Below are 20,721 nucleotides of genomic sequence, written 5' to 3'. Positions count from 1 at the left end.
GATCAGGATGCTTTATTATTGTCCATTCTTTAACACGTACAAGACATATATGAACTGAAATTACATTTTCGGCACAGTCCCACTAAGAGCAGACATACGTTACAGGGAGACAAGAACAGGACCGCCAACGGATCAGCCACTTACGGCGCTCCTTAAAAAAGGTGGGAAAAAGGTGATATTGGGAAAGGGGGGAAGAGTAAAAAATATCAGTCAAAGGCTGGACCCTCGGGAGGGGGTCCAGACTGAGTCCAAGGGAAAAAAACTAATTGCCATAGCACACATAAACAAGTTACATATAATCACAACAACTCGCAACAGAGGGGGGGAGTTGGGGCCCTGGAGGCCGGCCTGCTGCTATAAAGCGCTACTCAGCCGTCCATCACCCCGAAGGGTAATCAAGCGGTGGTGAAGGCGTTGGGTGGGGGTGGGGTGTGTGTTTGTGTATATGCCCATTGTCTTTGGGTGTACTGGTGTTTTGTCCATAAGCCCGGAGCCGTTCTGCATGCAATGCAAGAAAAGTTTGACTTCCAGGTGTCGTTGAGGAGGGAGGGAGGTCAAAAGCGTTCATCTTTGAGAGTTCTCGGGGGTGTTTTCAGAACAGCCTGATCCTGTTGTTGCAGCGTCAAGGCCATTCGAGGGAGTCAAATCGTAGATTAGGATTTTTGTTTTTCCGCGAGCAGACATTACAATGGCTTGTCTGTTCTATTCGTCCATGTTGGCTCTCAGATCCAATTTTTCCCTTTCAACAAGCTTCTCCATGATGTAATCCATCTTGCGATTCAGTTCAGAAATCGCCCCAGACTGGGATCCCACAGCCCGACCCAATCCTTCCATTGCGACGAACAGCCTTTGGGCTCCTTGAGTGGCTGCCATCGTTTTGCGAATTTGACCATACACCGGAGCAATGCCCAGCCCAATCAGCAGGTGCCCCGCAATCATGGTTTCAAATAGGTAGATGTCTTCCGCGTCCTCGATGGAAAGGACTGAGAGGCACATGACTCTCCATTTGTCCCAGGAATCTCTCACGTACCCCGCAGCAATGGTTCCATCAGGGCAGACAGGCTCCCCCGAACCTCTTTTCCTCGTCGAAAAGATTTTGTCAATCGAGTCGAGAGTCCAGCTAATCAATTCCATGTCTGATGTTTAGATTTGGAGGACAGCGCAAAGAAAGAGGCTTCAAAAAAAGTGTAGACAAGACAAGACAACACAAAGAGAGCAAGCAAGGAGAAGACGGGGGGGGAAAAAATGCGACCGCCCTCACCAGAGGCAAGACAGAAACTCTTACTTGTTTTAATGCTACGCTCAAGATGGTTGACCATTGTGTGAATTAAGCCACAAAGAAGAAAAATGGATGTGAAGTCATCTGCAAAAACCCTATAGGCTCCAGCCCCCCGCGACGTGGTTGAAAAGCACTTGGATGGATTGAGAATGTATCAAGTAGCTTTTAAGTGTCCCCTTATTTCCTGCGTTGAACTTTTTTTCATTTTTTTTGTGATTTCACGCCGTGCTCTGGCTCTGTGTCGCCTTGGAAATGCTCGAAAGTGGTGCGATTGGCTTTGCCAGAACGCAGACTTTCAGAGGATATGTTTTGCCCCGGGCTTGTTTTCCTGGTGGTCAGCAAAATAACTCAACCAGTTATGGACAGATTTCATGTCCAAACAACAATGCATGTTATCTACGACGAGTACCAACACACTTTCTGCTTGCGCCGTTCGATGTCCCTACCCTGCCGTTTCCGCGCAAAGGATTCTGGGAGATGTAGTTTATTTACAGACCCGACGAAACTCAAACACCAAAAGAGAATTACACTCACTAATTATCACAATATTGCGAACATTTTGAAACTGAAATACCACGGTATTTATAAAACCTTTACATCCCTAATATATATATATATATATATATAGTTGTGGTTAAAAGTTTACATACAATGGTAAAAAACATAATGTCATGGCTGTCTTGAGTTTCCAATAATTTCTACAACTCTTATTTTTTTGTGATGTAGTGATTGGAGCACATACTTGTTGGTCACAAAAAAACATTCATGAAGTTTGGTTCTTTTATGAATTTATTATGGGTCTACTGAAAATGTGGGTCAAAAGTATACATACAGCAATGTTAATATTTGCTTACATGTCCCTTGGCAAGTTTACCTGCAATAAGGCGCTTTTGGTAGCCATCCACAAGCTTCTGGTGGAATTGTTGACCACTCCTCTTGACAAAATTGGTGCAGTTCAGCTAAATGTGTTGGTTTTCTGACATGGACTTGTTTCTTCAGCATTGTCCACATGTTCAAGTCAGAACTTTGGGAAGGCCATTTTAAAACCTTGAGTCTAGCCTGATTTAGCCATTCCTTTACCACTTTTGACGTGTGTTTGGGGTCATTGCCCTGTTGGAACACCCATCTGCGCCAAAGACCCAACCTCCGGGCTGATGATTTTAGGTTGTCCTGAAGAATTTGGAGGTAATCCTCCTTTTTCATTGTCCCATTTAAAGCAGCAGTTCCATTGGCAGCAAAACAGGCCCAGAGCATAATACTACCACCACCATGCTTGACGGTGGGCATGGTGTTCCTAGGATTAAAGGCCTAACCTTTTGTCCTCCCAACATATTGCTGGGTATTGTGGCCAAACAGCTCAATATTTGTTTATCTGACCACATAACTTTCCTCCAGAAGGTCTTATCTTTTTCCATATGATGTCAGATGAAACAAAAACTGAGCTGTTTGGCCACAATACCCAGCAATATGTTTGGAGGAGAAAAGGTGAGGCCTTTAATCACAGGAACACCAATCCTACCGTCAAGCATGGTGGTGGTAGTATTATGCTCCGAGCCTGCTTTGCTGCCAATGGAACTGCTGCTTTACAGAGAGTAAATGGGACAATTAATGCGCCCTATAATCCGGTCCGCCTCATATATGAAAAAATATCGAAAATGGATGCGGTGCGCCCTATGGTCCGGAAAATACGGTAATTAACTGGCGTCTTCCCACCAGTTGTTAAAGATAACGGTCGCACTGCAAAAAGTCAGTGTTCAAAAACAATTTTTAAAAAATACAAAAATGAGGGGTATTTTATTTGAACTAAGCAAAATTATCTGCCAATTGTCATGTCTGTTGATCATGTTTTTGTTTGGCCTTGTGCTGTTTATTTTTTGGACTCTTTTTAGTTCCTGCTTGTGCACTTCCTTGTTTGTTTGTTACCTTGCCAACCCATTAGTTTTCACCTGTCATGTCACGCACCTGTTTCACGTTTTGAGTCACGCACCTGTTTTCACTAATATGTCACTATTATATAAACTGATTGTTGCCAGGAAGTCTCCCTGGCGACATCACACTCCTGCCACTCTGTTCACCCTCATGCTGATGATCCATGCTGCTCTTTTTCATGCTTTTTCTCATGCCAAGCAAGTTTTTGTTTATTAAGGCCACAGTTAGTGTTTTTGTTTCATTGTTCATAGTTTCTGCCTTTGTGCAAGTTTTGTTTTCATAGTCAAGTTTTTTACCTCCGCTGTGAGCACTTTTTGTTTATACCCTTTTGAGCCTTTTGAGTTAAAATATTAAACATGTCCTCACCTGCACGCCATGTCCGGTCCAATTCAATTGCACCACGGGAGAACAAACCACGCCATACACCAGGGGTCACCAACCTTTTTGAAAGCAAGAGCTACTTCTTGGGTACTGATTAATGCGAAGGGCTACCAGTTTGATACACACTTAAATAAATTGCCAGAAATAGCCAATTTGCTCAATTTACCTTTAACTCTATGTTATTATTAATAATTAATGATATTTACACTTAATTGAATTGTTTAAAAGAGGAGAAAACACGAAAAAAAATGACAATTAAATTTTGAAACATAGTTTATCTTCAATTTCGACTCTTTAAAATTCAAAATTCAACCGAAAAAAAGAACAGAAAAACTAGCTAATTCGAATGTTTTTGAAAAAAATTTAAAAATAATTTATGGAACATCATTAGTAATTTTTCCTGATTAAGATTAATTTTAGAATTTTGATGACATGTTTTAAATAGGTTAAAATCCAATCTGCACTTTGTTAGAATATATAACAAATTGGACCAAGCTATATTTCTAACAAAGACAAATCATTATTTCTTCTAGATTTTCCAGAACAAAAATTTAAAAAAAAATTCAAAAGACTTTGAAATAAGATTTAAATTTGATTCTACAGATTTTCTAGATTTGCCAGAATAATTTTTTGGAATTTTAATCATAATAAGTTTGAAGAAATATTCCACAAATATTCTTCGTCGAAAAAACAGAAGCTAAAAGGAAGAATCAAATTAAAACGTATTTATTATTCTTTACAATAAAAATAAGTAAATTTACTTGAACATAGATTTAAATTGTCAGGAAAGAAGAGGAAGGAATCTCAAAGGTAAAAAGGTATATGTGTTTAAAAACCCTTAAAATCATTTTTAAGGTTGTATTTTTTCTCTAAAATTGTCTTTCTGAAAGTTATAAGAAGCAAAGTAAAAAAATGAATGAATTTATTTAAACAAGTGAAGACCAAGTCTTTAAAATATTTTCTTGGATTTTCAAATTCTATTTGAGTTTTGTCTCTCTTAGAATTAAAAATGTCGGGCAAAGTGAGACCAGCTTGCTAGTAAATAAATAAAATTTAAAAATTAGAGGCAGCTCACTGGTAAGTGCTGCTATTTGAGCTATTTTTAGAACAGGCCAGCGGGCTACTCATCTGGTCCTTACGGGCTACCTGGTGCCCGCGGGCACCGCGTTGGTGACCCCTGCCATAGACCAAGTCTTGACACCAATAGAACAAGAAAATTTGGCTTGGCAATACTTTCCAAAACAAGTAAAATTAGCTAATTTCAATGAACCCAAAAATACCTTAAAATAAGTATATTCTCACTAATAACAACTGTACTACTATATGAGTACGTATTTTCTATTGTTTCATTGAAAATAAAACAGCTACCGTATTTTTCACAGTATAAGTCGCACCTGCCGAAAATGCACAATAAAGAAGGAAAAAAAAATATATGAGTCGCACTGGAGCCCGGCCAAACTATGAAAAAAACTGCGACTTATAGTCCGAAAAATACGGTAAGTCAATTTGGCTGTCATCTGTTTTAATATGAAACACAATTGTGTCAAAGTCATGATTTTTTTTTTCATGCTTGAAATAAGAAATGATTACTTTAAAAAAGTAGTTGTGAGTGTTGATGACACAGCTTTGCAACAGTTGATATTCTAGTTTCAAGCATGTTTTACTCAATATAGCTCATCAAATCTCAGCAACAAGCTGTAATATCTTACTGAGATCATTTAGGACCAAAACCCTTAAAACAAGTAAAACACTCTAACATAAAATCTGCTTCGTGAGAAGAATTATCTTATCAGACAGAAAATAAGCAAATATCACCATTATTTGAGATATTTCATCTTACTTAGATGTCAGTTTTTGCAGTGTAGCGCCTTGCATGGCAGCTCCCGCCATCAGTGTGTGAATGTGTGTGTGAATGGGTGAATGTGGAAATAGTGTCAAAGCGTTTTGAGTTCCTTATAAAAGTAGAAAAGCGCTATACAAGTATAACCCATTTACCATTTTTACCAATGTACATTGTGGACGCCGTCTTTGCTCCACAGTAAGTCTTTGCTGTCGTCCAGCATTCTGCAATGCAAAAACTCAATGTTCAAAAACAAGAAAAAAAAAATACAAAAATTAGGGCTATTTTACTTGAACTAAGCAAAATTATCTGCCAATAGAACAAGACATTTCGGCTTGTCAAGACTTTCCAAAACAAGTCAAATTAGCTAACCTCAATGAACCCAAAAATACCTTAAAATAAGTATATTCTCACTAATAACAAGTGCACTTTTCTTGGTAGAAATTTATTTTTGGGACCTTTTTGCTCAATATGTTGAAAAATATTCTTAAATAAGTAAATGCTAGTGCCATTATCTTGACATAATGATATGTGCTCGGCATCATGATTTTTTTGTTTCATTTTTAAAGTAAGAAATTATTACTTTAAAAAAGTAGTTTTATACTTGTGAGTGTTGATGACACAGCTTTGCAACAGTTGATATTCTAGTTTCAAGCATGTTTTACTCAATATAGCTCATCAAATCTCAGCAACAAGCTGTAATATCTTACTGAGATCATTTAGGACCAAAACCCTTAAAACAAGTAAAACACGCTAACATAAAATCTGCTTAGTGAGAAGAATTATCTTATCAGACAGACAATAAGCAAATATCACCCTTATTTGAGATATTTCATCTTACTTAGATGTCAGTTTTTGCAGTGTAGCGCCTTGCATGGCAGCTCCCGCCATCAGTGTGTGAATGTGTGTGTGAATGGGTGAATGTGGAAATAGTGTCAAAGCGTTTTGAGTTCCTTAAAAAAGTAGAAAAGCGCTATACAAGTATAACCCATTTACCATTTTTACCATGTTCAGATGTACATTGTGGATGCCGTCTTTGCTCCACAGTAAGTCTTTGCTGTCCTCCAGCATTCTGCAATGCAAAAACTCAATGTTCAAAAACAAGAAAAAAAAATACAAAAATTAGGGCTATTTTACTTGAACTAAGCAAAATTATCTGCCAATAGAACAAGACATTTCGGCTTGTCAAGACTTTCCAAAACAAGTCAAATTAGCTAACCTCAATGAACCCAAAAATACCTTAAAATAAGTATATTCTCACTAATAACAAGTGCACTTTTCTTGGTAGAAATTTTTTTTGGGACCTTTTTGCTCAATATGTTGAAAAATATTCTTAAATGAAGTAAATGCTAGTGCCATTATCTTGACATAATGATATGCGCTCGGCATCATGATTTTTTTTTTTCATTTTTAAAGTAAGAAATGATTACTTTAAAAAAGTAGTTTTATACTTGTGAGTGTTGATGACACAGCTTTGCAACAGTTGATATTCTAGTTTCAAGCATGTTTTACTCAATATAGCTCATCAAATCTCAGCAACAAGCTGTAATATCTTACTGACATCATTTAGGACCAAAATCCCTTAAAACAAGTAAAACACTCTAACATAAAATCTGCTTAGTGAGAAGAATGATCTTATCAGACAGAATGTAAGCAAATATCACCCTCATTGGAGATATTTCCTCTTACTTAGATGTCAGTTTTTGCAGTGTAGCGCCTTGCATGGCAGCTCCCGCCATCAGTGTGTGAATGTGTGTGTGAATGGGTGAATGTGGAAATAGTGTCAAAGCGTTTTGAGTTCCTTAAAAAAGTAGAAAAGCGCTATACAAGTACAGCCCATTTACCATTTTTACCAATGTACATTGTGGACGCCGTCTTTGCTCCACAGTAAGTCTTTGCTGTCCTCCAGCATTCTGCAATGAAAAAACTAAATGTTCAAAAACAAGAAAAAAAAAATACAAAAATTCGGGCTATTTTACTTGAACTAAGCAAAATTATCTGCCAATAGAACAAGACATTTCGGCTTGTCAAGACTTTCCAAAACAAGTCAAATTAGCTAACCTCAATGAACCCAAAAATACCTTAATATAAGTATATTCTCACTAATAACAAGTGCACTTTTCTTGGTAGAAATTTATTTTTGGGACCTTTTTGCTCAATATGTTGAACAATATTCTTAAATAAGTAAATGCTAGTGCCATTATCTTGACATAATGATATGCGCTCGGCATCATGATTTTTTTTTTTCATTTTTAAAGTAAGAAATTATTACTTTAAAAAAGTAGTTATATACTTGTGAGTGTTGATGACACAACAGTTGATATTCTAGTTTCAAGCATGTTTTACTCAATATAGCTCATCAAATCTCAGCTGTAATATCTTACTGAGATCATTTAGGACCAAAACCCTTAAAACAAGTAAAACACTCTAACATAAAATCTGCTTAGTGAGAAGAATGATCTTATCAGACAGAAAATAAGCAAATATCACCATTATTGGAGATATTTCATCTTACTTAGATGTCAGTTTTTGCAGTGTAGCGCCTTGCATGGCAGCTCCCGCCATCAGTGTGTGAATGTGTGTGTGAATGGGTGAATGTGGAAATATTGTCAAAGCGCTTTGAGTTCCTTAAAAATGTAGAAAAGCGCTATACAAGTACAACCCATTTACCATTTTTACCAATGTACATTGTGGACGCCGTCTTTGCTCCACAGTAAGTCTTTGCTGTCGTCCAGCATTCTGCAATGCAAAAACTAAATGTTCAAAAACAAGAAAAAAAAAAATACAAAAATTAGGGCTATTTTACTTGAACTAAGCAAAATTATCTGCCAATAGAACAAGACATTTCGGCTTGTCAAGACTTTCCAAAACAAGTCTAATTAGCTAACCTCAATGAACCCAAAAATACCTTAAAATAAGTATATTCTCACTAATAACAAGTGCACTTTTCTTGGTAGAAATTTATTTTTGGGACCTTTTTGCTCAATATGTTGAACAATATTCTTAAATAAGTAAATGCTAGTGCCATTATCTTGACATAATGATATGCGCTCGGCATCATGATTTTTTTTTTTCATTTTTAAAGTAAGAAATGATTACTTTAAAAAAGTAGTTTTATACTTGTGAGTGTTGATGACACAACAGTTGATATTCTAGTTTCAAGCATGTTTTACTCAATATAGCTCATCAAATCTCAGCTACAAGCTGTAATATCTTACTGAGACCATTTAGGACCAAAAACCCTTAAAACAAGTAAAACACTCTAACATAAAATCTGCTTAGTGAGAAGAATTATCTTATCAGACAGAAAATAAGCAAATATCACCATTATTGGAGATATTTCATCTTACTTAGATGTCAGTTTTTGCAGTGTAGCGCCTTGCATGGCAGCTCCCGCCATCAGTGTGTGAATGTGTGTGTGAATGGGTGAATGTGGAAATAGTGTCAAAGCGTTTTGAGTTCCTTAAAAAAGTAGAAAAGCGCTATACAAGTATAACCCATTTACCATTTTTACCAATGTACATTGTGGACGCCGTCTTTGCTCCATAGTAAGTCTTTGCTGTCGTCCAGCATTCTGCAATGCAAAAACTAAATGTTCAAAAACAAGAAAAAAAAAATACAAAAATTAGGGCTATTTTACTTGAATTAAGCAAAATTATCTGCCAATAGAACAAGACATTTCGGCTTGTCAAGACTTTCCAAAACAAGTCAAATTAGCTAACCTCAATGAACCCAAAAATACCTTAATATAAGTATATTCTCACTAATAACAAGTGCACTTTTCTTGGTAGAAATTTATTTTTGGGACCTTTTTGCTTAATATGTTGAAAAATATTCTTAAATAAGTAAATGCTAGTGCCATTATCTTGACATAATGATATGCGCTCGGCATCATGATTTTTTTTTTCATTTTTAAAGTAAGAAATGATGACTTTAAAAAAGTAGTTATATACTTGTGAGTGTTGATGACACAGCTTTGCAACAGTTGATATTCTAGTTTCAAGCATGTTTTACTCAATATAGCTCATCAAATCTCAGCAACAAGCTGTAATATCTTACTGAGATCATTTAGGACCAAAACACTTAAAACAAGTAAAACACTCTAACATAAAATCTGCTTAGTGAGAAGAATGATCTTATCAGACAGAAAATAAGCAAATATCACCATTATTGGAGATATTTAATCTTACTTAGATGTCCGTTTTTGCAGTGTAGCGCCTTGCATGGCAGCTCCCGCCATCAGTGTGTGAATGTGTGTGTGAATGGGTGAATGTGGAAATAGTGTCAAAGCGTTTTGAGTTACTTAAAAAAGTAGAAAAGCGCTATACAAGTACAACCAATTTACCATTTTTACCATGTTCAGATGTACACAGTAAGTCTTTGCTGTCGTCCAGCATTCTGCAATGAAAAACTAAATGTTCAAAAACAAGAAAAAATAAATAAAAAATTAGGGCTATTTTACTTGAACTAAGCAAAATTATCTGCCAATAGAACAAGACATTTCGGCTTGTCAAGACTTTCCAAAACAAGTCAAATTAGCTAACCTCAATGAACCCAAAAATAGCTTAAAATAAGTATATTCTCACTAATAACAAGTGCACTTTTCTTGGTAGAAATTTTTTTTGGGACCTTTTTGCTCAATATGTTGAAAAATATTCTTAAATAAGTAAATGCTAGTGCCATTATCTTGACATAATGATATGCGCTCGGCATCATGATTTTTTTTTTTTTCATTTTTAAAGTAAGAAATGATGACTTTAAAAAAGTAGTTTTGTACTTGTGAGTGTTGATGACACAGCTTTGCAACAGTTGATATTCTAGTTTCAAGCATGTTTTACTCAATATAGCTCATCAAATCTCAGCTACAAGCTGTAATATCTTACTGAGATAATTTAGGACCAAAACCCTTAAAACAAGTAAAACACTCTAACATAAAATCTGCTTAGTGAGAAGAATGATCTTATCAGACAGAAAATAAGCAAATATCACCATTATTGGAGATATTTCATCTTACTTAGATGTCAGTTTTTGCAGTGTAGCGCCTTGCATGGCAGCTCCCGCCATCAGTGTGTGAATGTGTGTGTGAATGGGTGAATGTGGAAATAGTGTCAAAGCGTTTTGAGTTCCTTAAAAAAGTAGAAAAGCACTATACAAGTATAACCCATTTACCATTTTTACCAATGTACATTGTGGACGCCGTCTTTGCTCCACAGTAAGTCTTTGCTGTCGTCCAGCATTGTGCAATGCAAAAACTCAATGTTCAAAAACAGAAACAAAAAAATACAAAAATTAGGGCTATTTTACTTGAACTAAGCAAAATTATCTGCCAATAGAACAAGACATTTCGGCTTGTCAAGACTTTCCAAAACAAGTCAAATTAGCTAACCTCAATGAACCCAAAAATACCTTAAAATAAGTATATTCTCACTAATAACAAGTGCACTTTTCTTGGTATGTAAGCAAATATCACCCTTATTGGAGATATTTCATCTTACTTAGATGTCAGTTTTTGCAGTGCACCACGTATAATAGAAATCAGACAAAATGACTGAAAATAAGCCACAAATGAGGAAAAGTGCAGTAATGCACTGTTGCGTAACGACAGACGTAAATGCCCCTAAGCGTGGACGAGTGCGGCGTAGCGTGAGTGCGGGCCAGTAAGAGGACATGCGAGGCCTGAAGCGCGCTACGACAGAACTGGCCCTGCTTTAGCGAGCGCTGGGCTGTACAAACAAACCTCTTACACAAACACTGTCTGCCCGGCCATTTGCATAATGTTTTTCCGCCTGAATGATTTAAAAACATAGATTATTCAATTTGTACTGCTGCCCTTCCTGCAGCATTACAGTGTATTTTGGTGTCAAAGTCGCAGGGTCCCGTTTCATTTGAACACCAGAGCTCGTGTACACACCATGCAGCCCTCCAGCAGCTACGTCCAGCAGCTACGTCCAGCACTTCCCAGCATACAAGCCTGAGTTATTACAAGCAAATAAGTACGCTTTTTTTTTCATGCAGCCTTGTCGGGGTTCTTTAAGCCAGGAACCAACATAAACCGCAGAAAGTGTTGCGCAATGATGCCCCTGCACTGCAAAAACTGACATCTAAATAAGATGAAATATCTCCAATAAGGGTGATATTTGCTTATTTTCTGTCTGATAAGATCATTCTTCTCACTAAGCAGATTTTATGTTAGAGTGTTTTACTTGTTTTAAGGGTTTTGGTCCTAAATGATCTCAGTAAGATATTACAGCTGAGATTTGATGAGCTATATTGCGTAAAACATGCTTGAAACTAGAATATCAACTGATGCAAAGCTGTGTCATCAACACTCACAAGTATAAAACTACTTTTTTCAAGTAATCATTTCTTACTTTAAAAATGAAAAAAAAAAATCATGATGCCGAGCGCATATCATTATGTCAAGATAATGGCACTAGCATTTACTTATTTAAGAATATTGTTCAACATATTGAGCAAAAAGGTCCAAAAAAAAATTTCTGCCAAGAAAAGTGCACTTGTTATTAGTAAGAATATACTTATTTTATGGTATTTTTGGGTTCATTGAGGTTAGCTAATTTGACTTGTTTTGGAAAGTCTTGATAAGCCGAATTTTCTTGTTCTATTGGCAGATAATGTCGCTTAGTTCAAGTAAAATAGCCCTAATTTTTGTATTTTTTTTCTTGCTTTTCAACATTGACTTTTTGCAGTGCACAATGCTGGACGACAGTAAAGACTTACTGTGGAGCAAAGACGGCGTCCACAATGTACATTGGTAAAAATGGTAAATGGGTTGTACTTGTATGGCGCTTTTCTACATTTTTAAGGAACTCAAAACGCTTTGACACTATTTCCACATTCACCCATTCACACACACATTCACACACTGATGGCGGGAGCTGCCATGCAAGGCGCTACACTGCAAAAACTGACATCTAAGTAAGATGAAATATCTCCAATAATGGTGATATTTGCTTATTTTCTGTCTGATAAGATAATTCTTCTCACTAAGCAGATTTTATGTTAGAGTGTTTTACTTGTTTTAAGGGTTTTTGGTCTTAAATGGTCTCAGTAAGATATTACAGCTTGTAGCTGAGATTTGATGAGCTATATTGAGTAAAACATGCTTGAAACTAGAATATCAACTGTTGCAAAGCTGTGTCATCAACACTCACAAGTATAAAACTACTTTTTTAAAGTAATCATTTCTTACTTTAAAAATGAAAAAAAAAAATCATGATGCCGAGCGCATATCATTATGTCAAGATAATGGCACTAGCATTTACTTATTTAAGAATATTGTTCAACATATTGAGCAAAAAGGTCAAAAAAAAAATTTCTACCAAGAAAAGTGCACTTGTTATTAGTGAGAATATACTTATTTTAAGGTATTTTTGGGTTCATTGAGGTTAGCTAATTTGACTTGTTTTGGAAAGTCTTGATAAGCCGAAATTTCTTGTTCTAATGGCAGATAATTTTGCTTAGTACAAATAAAATACCCCAAATTTTTGTATTTTTTTTCTTGTTTTCGAACACTGACTTTTTGCAGTGTCGGGACTGAAAGTACTGACAGACTACAGAACCAGGCCAGACACTACAAAGTTCTACAGGAGCTTAATATAGGAATATTTTTTAACATATTAAGAACTTTTTTTTTTTTTTTTTCTGTTAAGAAAAGTGCACTTGTTATTAGTGAGAATATACTTATTTTAAGCTATTTTGGGGTTCATTGAAGTTAGCTAATTTGACTTGTTTCGGAAAGTCTTGACAAGCCAAATGTTCTTGTTCTATTGGCAGATAATTTTGCTTAGTTCAAATAAAATACCCCTCATTTTCTTGTTTTTTGTGGTCTGACCTGGATTGATAATTGGCTGAAAACACTCACTCACGCTCTCATTATAGGCCGAGATCAATCCTTTATGAATTTTCACACGTGGTTTCCAACTCTTTCTTAATGTCAGAGCGCGGTACAGAACGTCTCTCTTCAGAAATGAAGAAATGCATGCATTAATATCCAAGATGCCGCTAAGAACTTCTAATGCTTTACAGCTTTTTCATCTGGGCTGTTTGACATTTATCTTGGATGGCGCTTCGTTTTATTGACTTTTTAATGTGTTTAGTTTGTAAGAAAAAGGGGAAAAAGAGAGCTTTTTTTTTTTTTTTTAAAACCAGAAACTTAAAAAAATCAAGCAGAAGGTAGTTCAAGTTAAAGTACCAATGATTGTCTCACACACACACTAGATGTGGCGAAATGTGTCCTCTGCATTTGACCCATCCCCTTGTTCACCCCCTGGGAGGTGAGGGGAGCAGTGAGCAGCAGCAGGTGGCCGCGGCCGGGACTCATTTTTGGTGATTTAACCCCCAATTCCAACCCTTGATGCTGAGTGCCAAGCAGGGAGGTAATGGCTCCCATTTTTATAGTCTTTGGTATGACTCGGCCGGGGTTTGAACTCACAACCTACAACTAACACTCTAACCACTAGGGCACTGAGTAGGGTAATGTATCATTGGCATTCACCTCACCGTCTATATCAGTGTTTTTCAACCACTGTGCCGTGAGATACAGTCTGGTGTAACTTGGTATGTGACATGTGTTAACCGTTAGCACGCACACGGTAGCATGCTGGCAAGCTAACTTAAGCATGCTAAGTTTTTCATCTAATTTTACACTTTTTTTTTGTCTATTTTCGCAGCCATACACCTTTGAGTCATGCATGTATATGAAACATGCTAACTGTTATCATGCTAATGTTTGCACACATGCTAAATGTTAGCATTTTTTTAAGGTAAGTGTGCTAACATTTTAGGCTAGCTGCGTAGCTCATTGTGGAAGTCGCTTCCTAGCAGTTCCACTGAAGACACGGCACGAGAGTCCACCGTGCAGGTTTAACAAGGTTTTTAATGATAATGTTTTTCAATAATCGGTTTCTCTCCCAGAACATGACTTTTCAGCCATGTCCGTATGCTCCTCCCTCCTCTGCTCCCGGCCGCCTACTGTTGCCTACAACAGAGGATTAGTAACACGTACCACCTGTGAAAATCTAATCTAATCACCTGCCAGCTGTGTCTCGCCGTCAGCACATGCCCGATGGTGCTCGTCCTCAGTACCATGGACAGCGGCGGTGACTTTTCCTCCTGCAAGCAGCGCTGATCACACTTCCCCCCCACCCCCACAGTCATTTTGTACCGTTACGCCTAAAACTCTCGGATTCAGACAGTCGACACCATCTTAAAAGTGCGGCAGCTTCCAGCAACCCCCACGGCAGAGATAGTAGGCTATAGTAGGGATTTTTCTAGTTTTATTTCAAACACAACACTAATATAAACATAATCTCCATCCAAATAATTGAGTCACCCCAAAAAGGAACGGTGCAGTTTGGACATTTTGATTTTACTTAAAGGCCTACTGAAATGAGATGTTCTTATTTAAACGGGGATAGCAGGTCCATTCTACGTGTCATACTTGATCATTTCGCGATATTGCCATATTTTTGCTGAAAGGATTTAGTAGAGAACATCGACGATAAAGTTGGCAACTTTTGGTCGCTGATAGAAAAAGCCTTGCCTGTACCGGAAGTAGCGTGACGTCACAGGTTGTGGAGCTCCTCACATCTGCACATTGTTTACAATCATTCCCACCAGCAACGAGAGCGATTCGGACCGAGAAAGCGACGATTACGCCATTAATTTGAGCGAGGATGAAAGATTCTTGGATGAGGAAAGTGCAAGTGAAGGATTAGAGGGCAGTGGAAGCGATTCAGATAGGGAAGATGCTGTGAGAGGCGGGTGGGACCTGATATTCAGCTGGGAATGACTAAATAAACACAAGACATATATATACTCTATTAGCCACAACACAACCAGGCTTATATTTAATATGCCACATAACAAACACCTCCCCCCTCCCGTCCATATAACCCGCCAATACAACTCAAACACCCGCACAACACACTCAATCCCACAGCCCAAAGTACCGTTCACCTCCGCAAAGTTCACACAGCACATATATATATATATATATGCAGATATAGGGAGTCATCTTTTTATTTATTTATTTTTTATTTTAATTTTTTTCCCTTTCAACAAGCTTTTCCATGATGTGATCCATCTTGCGATTCAGTTCAGAAATCGCCCCAGTCTGTGATCCCACAGCCCGGCCCAAACCTTCCATTGCGACGAACATTCTTTGGGCCCCTTGAGTGGCTGCCATCGTCTTACGAATTTGACGACACACCAGAGCGGTGCCCAGCCCAATCAGCAGGTGCCCAGCGATCACGGTTCCAAATAGGTAGATGTCTTCCACTTCCTCGATGGAAAGGACTGAGAGGCTCATGATTCTCCATTCGTCCCAGGAATCTCTCACCTACCCCTTAGCAATGGTTCCATCAGGGCAGCCAGGCTCCCCAGAACCTCTTTTCCTCGTCGAAAAGATGTTGTCAATTGAGTCGAGAGTCCAGCTGATCATTTCCATGTCTGATGTTTAGATTTGGAGGACAGCACAAAGAAAGAGGTTTCAAAAATGTGTTGACAAGACAACATCGAGTAAATGAGTGTTTCCATGGTGATAGCCGTGTAGAACACGCAAAAAAGTCATTCAAATGAGCTTGCCCGTGCCACTTTTGCACTTGTTTTCAATTACACGCAATTTCAGTAGATTGCACGCACCACACCCACTAATAGTAGTTTGCACACCCTGTTTAGCGCCTGGTATTTGGATTCTAGTGGATCAGGTACTACTGTATTGATGAAATATATAGTATTGAGCCCGTATTTGTTTTCTGCATTTTTGCTATGTCATCTCACTTTTTTTGTCCGTTCATAAATGATAAGCCCAGAAATCAACCTATCCCCATTAAAAGTCCATCCATCCATCCATTTTCTACCGCTTGTCCCTTTTGGGGTCACGGGGGGTGCCAATCAACCTATCCCAAGGTGCATGTCTTTGGAGGTGGGAGGAAGCCCACGCAGTCACAGGGAGAACATGCAAACTCCACACAGAAAGATCCAGAGCCCGGGATTGAACTCAGGACTACTCAGGACCTTCGTATTGTGAGGCACATGCACTAACCCCTGTGGCACCGTGCAAAAGTCATTTTTGAAAAATAATATTTTTTTTGGTATTTTTTTTTAGTAACTGTATCCTGGCCAGATAAAAAATGCATTGACAGGCTTTCACTGTGCACCACTACCTAAGACAGGGGTGTCCAAAGTGCGGCCCGGGGGCCATTTGCGGCCCGCAGCTAATTGTTTACCGGCCCGCCACACATTCTGGAAATGCTATTGCAAAAATTAAAAAAACATTGAAAAAAGTGGAATGAGGTGAAATCTAACTAGAACAAGTTGCAATGTTGACACAAAGTTGCCATGCAGGTTTTTTTTTCTTTTGTCTATCTTTCTTTTTTCCTTTTTTGCCATTGCTCCAAAAAAAAAAAAAAATCAATGTTATAATGAATTATTGACCTATTCAAGGCTCCAATTATTTCAAATATTTCACTTTAAAATGTTTTATGTGGGAAATATTACATATATTGTGTGGTTGCCATACAAAAACATCAACATTTTATTTGACAAAAGAGCATAAAACAAACAAAATAATAGTTCAAACGTAAAATCGACAGATATATCTGAAGTTGAGCTCGTGAACTAACTAATAAAAATGTAGCACTTTCTGAGTGGGGCACCTTTTGGATCCCAAATATATTTAATGGGATTTTATTTATCTTTTCACTGTGATTACTCAAAAATAATAATGAATTAAAATCAATGGTGTCCTGCATTATTGATATTTTTAAGGGTCTAATTACGTCACATCAAACATTGCTTTCTGAATGTTTTGGGCAGTGCGGGAAATACTGCATATTTCACTTTTATTATAAAAAACTGAGTTGTCTTTGACAGAAAAGGCATAAAACCTTTTTGTTTTTTTAAACTTTATATCAACCTGAAGTTGATATACTGTACAGACTTACTGTAAGCGTTATATAAATAAAAAAATAATAATTTGGCTCGTTTTTAACATTTTAATGACTTAGATCTTTTATGGTCCCCGGGAGCCCTAAAGGTAAAAAACAAACAAAATCCATATATTTTGTTATGTTTTGAAAATGAAAAATATCAAAATGGCCCCCGCATGCTTTAATTTTTCCGTGTGCGGCCCTCAGTGGAAAAAGTTTGGACACCCCTGACCTAAGAGAACATAATCCTCCTCGGGCTCCCCAAAAAAACATTTCTGGGGCCGTACTTATCAAGCTTCTTAGAGTGCCATTTTACACTTAAGTCCTGAGAATTTGCGAAATGTAGTCCTACTCTCAAACTTAAGAATAAAAGCTTTTTATCAACGTTCTTAAGTCTAAGAATCACTCCTACTCTCCACGATATTTAAGAGACCTTCAGAGGTGTCTTAAGTGGTTAGGAGTTGCCAGCAGGGGATGGCACTGAGGCGAGAGAGACGTGCGCCAACGTTCAGGGAACGGAACAATGTTTGTTTGTTTTTTGATGACGAGCAGTTGATCAAACGGTATCGTTTAGACAGAGCGGATATTATTTTTGTCACAGATTTAATACTTTTCGATTCCTTGTTGATTTCTGCATGTGGCTGCAGTGGGCTAGTATATATAGAGCCACCCACACCAGTTTCAAATTAGTTGCCTAATTAATGAATTGGAAAGAAAATGTTATGACAGTAGCGTATGTGTGTGGCCGTGAGCTGAGTGACGTCAGTGAGTGTGTGGGCGATAGAAGAGAGGGAGCGGTAGCGTGAGTGCCGGCGGGGACTAGTTTGTTTTGTATTATTTTGTAGTTTATTGTCAAAATATACACTCCCATTGTCCACTTAAATATTTACAAGATATTTCTTTATTCTTAGACAACGGATTCCCTTCCGTGATTGGTCATTTCTATGGACACAGAAATGACGTCACCTAAAATTGCGTTTACGGCACATAGTAATGTCGTAATTCAGCTCTGAGTGCGACACTTAAGATTCAGTCCTACACTTCGCTGAAAGTGTGAGTAAGACGCTTGATAACTAACTTTTAAGTGCAGCTTTCAGCCAAGGATTTATTTACTCTTAAGTCAACTCTTAGCAGACTTCTTAGGAGTCATTCTAAGAAGCTTGATAAGTACGGCCCCTGGACAATATTTTGTGTCGTTTTTTTGCTCACTCCAGACGCTGTTTGCGCGTTAAATTATTCGATATAATTTCCCCCTAAAGGTATTTTTGCAGGTTTGAAACAGACGTTTGTTATTATTTTTCTCAAGCTCACACTTAAAATAAAAGAAAATTAAAAACTGTTTTTAATCGGGTTTTTTTTGTTTTGTTCACAGTTGAACTACTGCATGTAAAAATAAATGATGTCACCAACCAGAAACATGATTGTGTCTCAAGTTGTTGCCTTGGAAAAATACAAAATATGCCGTCTTGTCCCTTCATTCTCATTCCTCATCTATTTTTCTTTTTTTCTCTTTGCAAACAGTTGCACCGACCGTCAGGATCGTCCCACCTACTGGCATTTTGCGAGAGGGCGACTCGCTGAGCCTGACCTGCTCCGTTACTGCCAACCCTCTGTAAGTGTGCGTAAGTGTATGTGTGTGTGTGTGTGTGTGTGTGCGTGCATGTTTGTGTCAGGCTGGAAAATGCTTGATTTATAACTGAAAATGTATGAGCTGGTCTTTCAAGTTCACGTCGGCACGTTGTGGAAGGTCACAGTACATATAGTACGAGTGGGTATTCAAGAGTATACTGACCTTTGCAATACAAGTACGCAAGTTTCAAGTTCAAGTTTATTCACAATACCATATTACCATTACAACAGTAGTGAATATCCATTTAGGGATGGTGGTAAGTGAAAGGGTCCCCCAGATAAGCTAGAAGAAGCTTTTGTCAGGGGGTCCAAAGGTCAGTATATGCATAGAATGCTGAGACAGGGTGGCAAGCACAAAAACGCGATATGACAAACACAAAATAGGAATACAAAAGCAAAGCATACACATACATGCATACATTCAACCACGCACAACCCAACAGTAGTCTACCCCAATGCTAATCCTCTAAAGGGGCACTAGCCATTCCCATGAGGCATTAGAGATAGGTGGTTTATAGGTAGGATTTCAGTTTCTCTTTGAAGTTGGAGACTGAATACAGCATCCTGAGGCTCTCATCAAGCCGGTTCCAGATCTTTGGTCCCCTGCATACAACACTTCGAGCAGCACAAGCCAGTAGACGATGTTTACCTGATATCAGGTCAAAGTTACGAGTGTTGTGGGCATGCTGGGGACGATAGATAGATAGGAACCAAGCTACAGAGCCTGAGATTACTGACTTGATAGGTTAGACAAGCATTGTGATACATATTGAACTCTGCCAGTCTTAAGAGATGATAATTACGGTATAGATGTCGAGTGGGTGCATTAAACTTGGACCATTTTCTTTTGCATGGATTCTAATTTGCGAAGGTAGCTAGGGAAGGTGTTACAGTGTCATTTTAGAGCCAACACTTGGCTTTAAGAAACATATCAAACAGATGTGCCAGAGTCTTAAATACAACATAAAAACGTTCAAATGTTTCCAGTGCCGGCCCAAGCCTCCATGGGGCCCTAAGCAAAATTTGATTTTGGGGCCCTCTATTTCTGCCAATAATATTGATTGTTGATCATTCACACACCTACTATAAACTCATTGCGGCTCTGGCAGTGTTGTTTACATTGTCAGCCTGGCATGTCTTTACAAATGACATGTCATTTATAAAGATATGGGGGTGGCCCAGTTAAGAACATAAATAATACCAATGAATGAACGAATGATGTCCAGAGTGCCACATATGGTTCCTAATCTTAAAATGTAGAAAACATTCAGCTACAAGAGTGGCCTGGGGTTGAACAGTCCAAGTGATAAAGCTTTGTATTCACAGTAAAAGTGTCATCTTGTCTCATCAGTCTTGTACATATTAGTCTTTAATTACTAGTTTTTATTTTTAGTTAATTGTTCATATTTAATGTTTACTTTGTACAAAGAGAGCGCAGTCTACTGAAGTTAAATTCCATGTGTGTTAAACATAACTGGACAATAAAGCTGATTCTGAATCACTTTATTATTTTTGGTAACAAAAACCTGAAACAGCAATGTGCAAAAATAATTCGTAGTGCAAGAAAAACAATAAAGTGCAACAATAAAATCACTTAAATATATATAAAAAGGAACACATTCAATTGTACAAAAAACAACATAATTAAATTAAATATCAAGCAAATACTTAAATAACATTAATGAACAGAGTTACCAGAAACAAGGTAACAA

The 20,721-nt window shown here is 37.7% G+C and overlaps 1 protein-coding gene across 1 annotated transcript in view; it reads left to right on the top strand.

The window, feature by feature from the left end:
• cadm4 (cell adhesion molecule 4) overlaps positions 1-20,721 on the top strand; it is a 158,510-nt gene that overhangs the window by 9,265 nt on the left and 128,524 nt on the right. The window contains exon 3 of the mRNA XM_062063949.1: positions 18,902-18,992. Within this exon, the coding sequence (XP_061919933.1) occupies positions 18,902-18,992 (91 nt within the window). The remainder of the gene's footprint in view (positions 1-18,901; positions 18,993-20,721) is intronic.

Source organism: Entelurus aequoreus, linkage group LG11 (genome assembly GCF_033978785.1).
Source record: "Entelurus aequoreus isolate RoL-2023_Sb linkage group LG11, RoL_Eaeq_v1.1, whole genome shotgun sequence".
NCBI classification, from domain to species: Eukaryota; Metazoa; Chordata; class Actinopteri; order Syngnathiformes; family Syngnathidae; genus Entelurus; species Entelurus aequoreus.
This window is presented reverse-complemented; position numbering and strand designations above follow the sequence as displayed.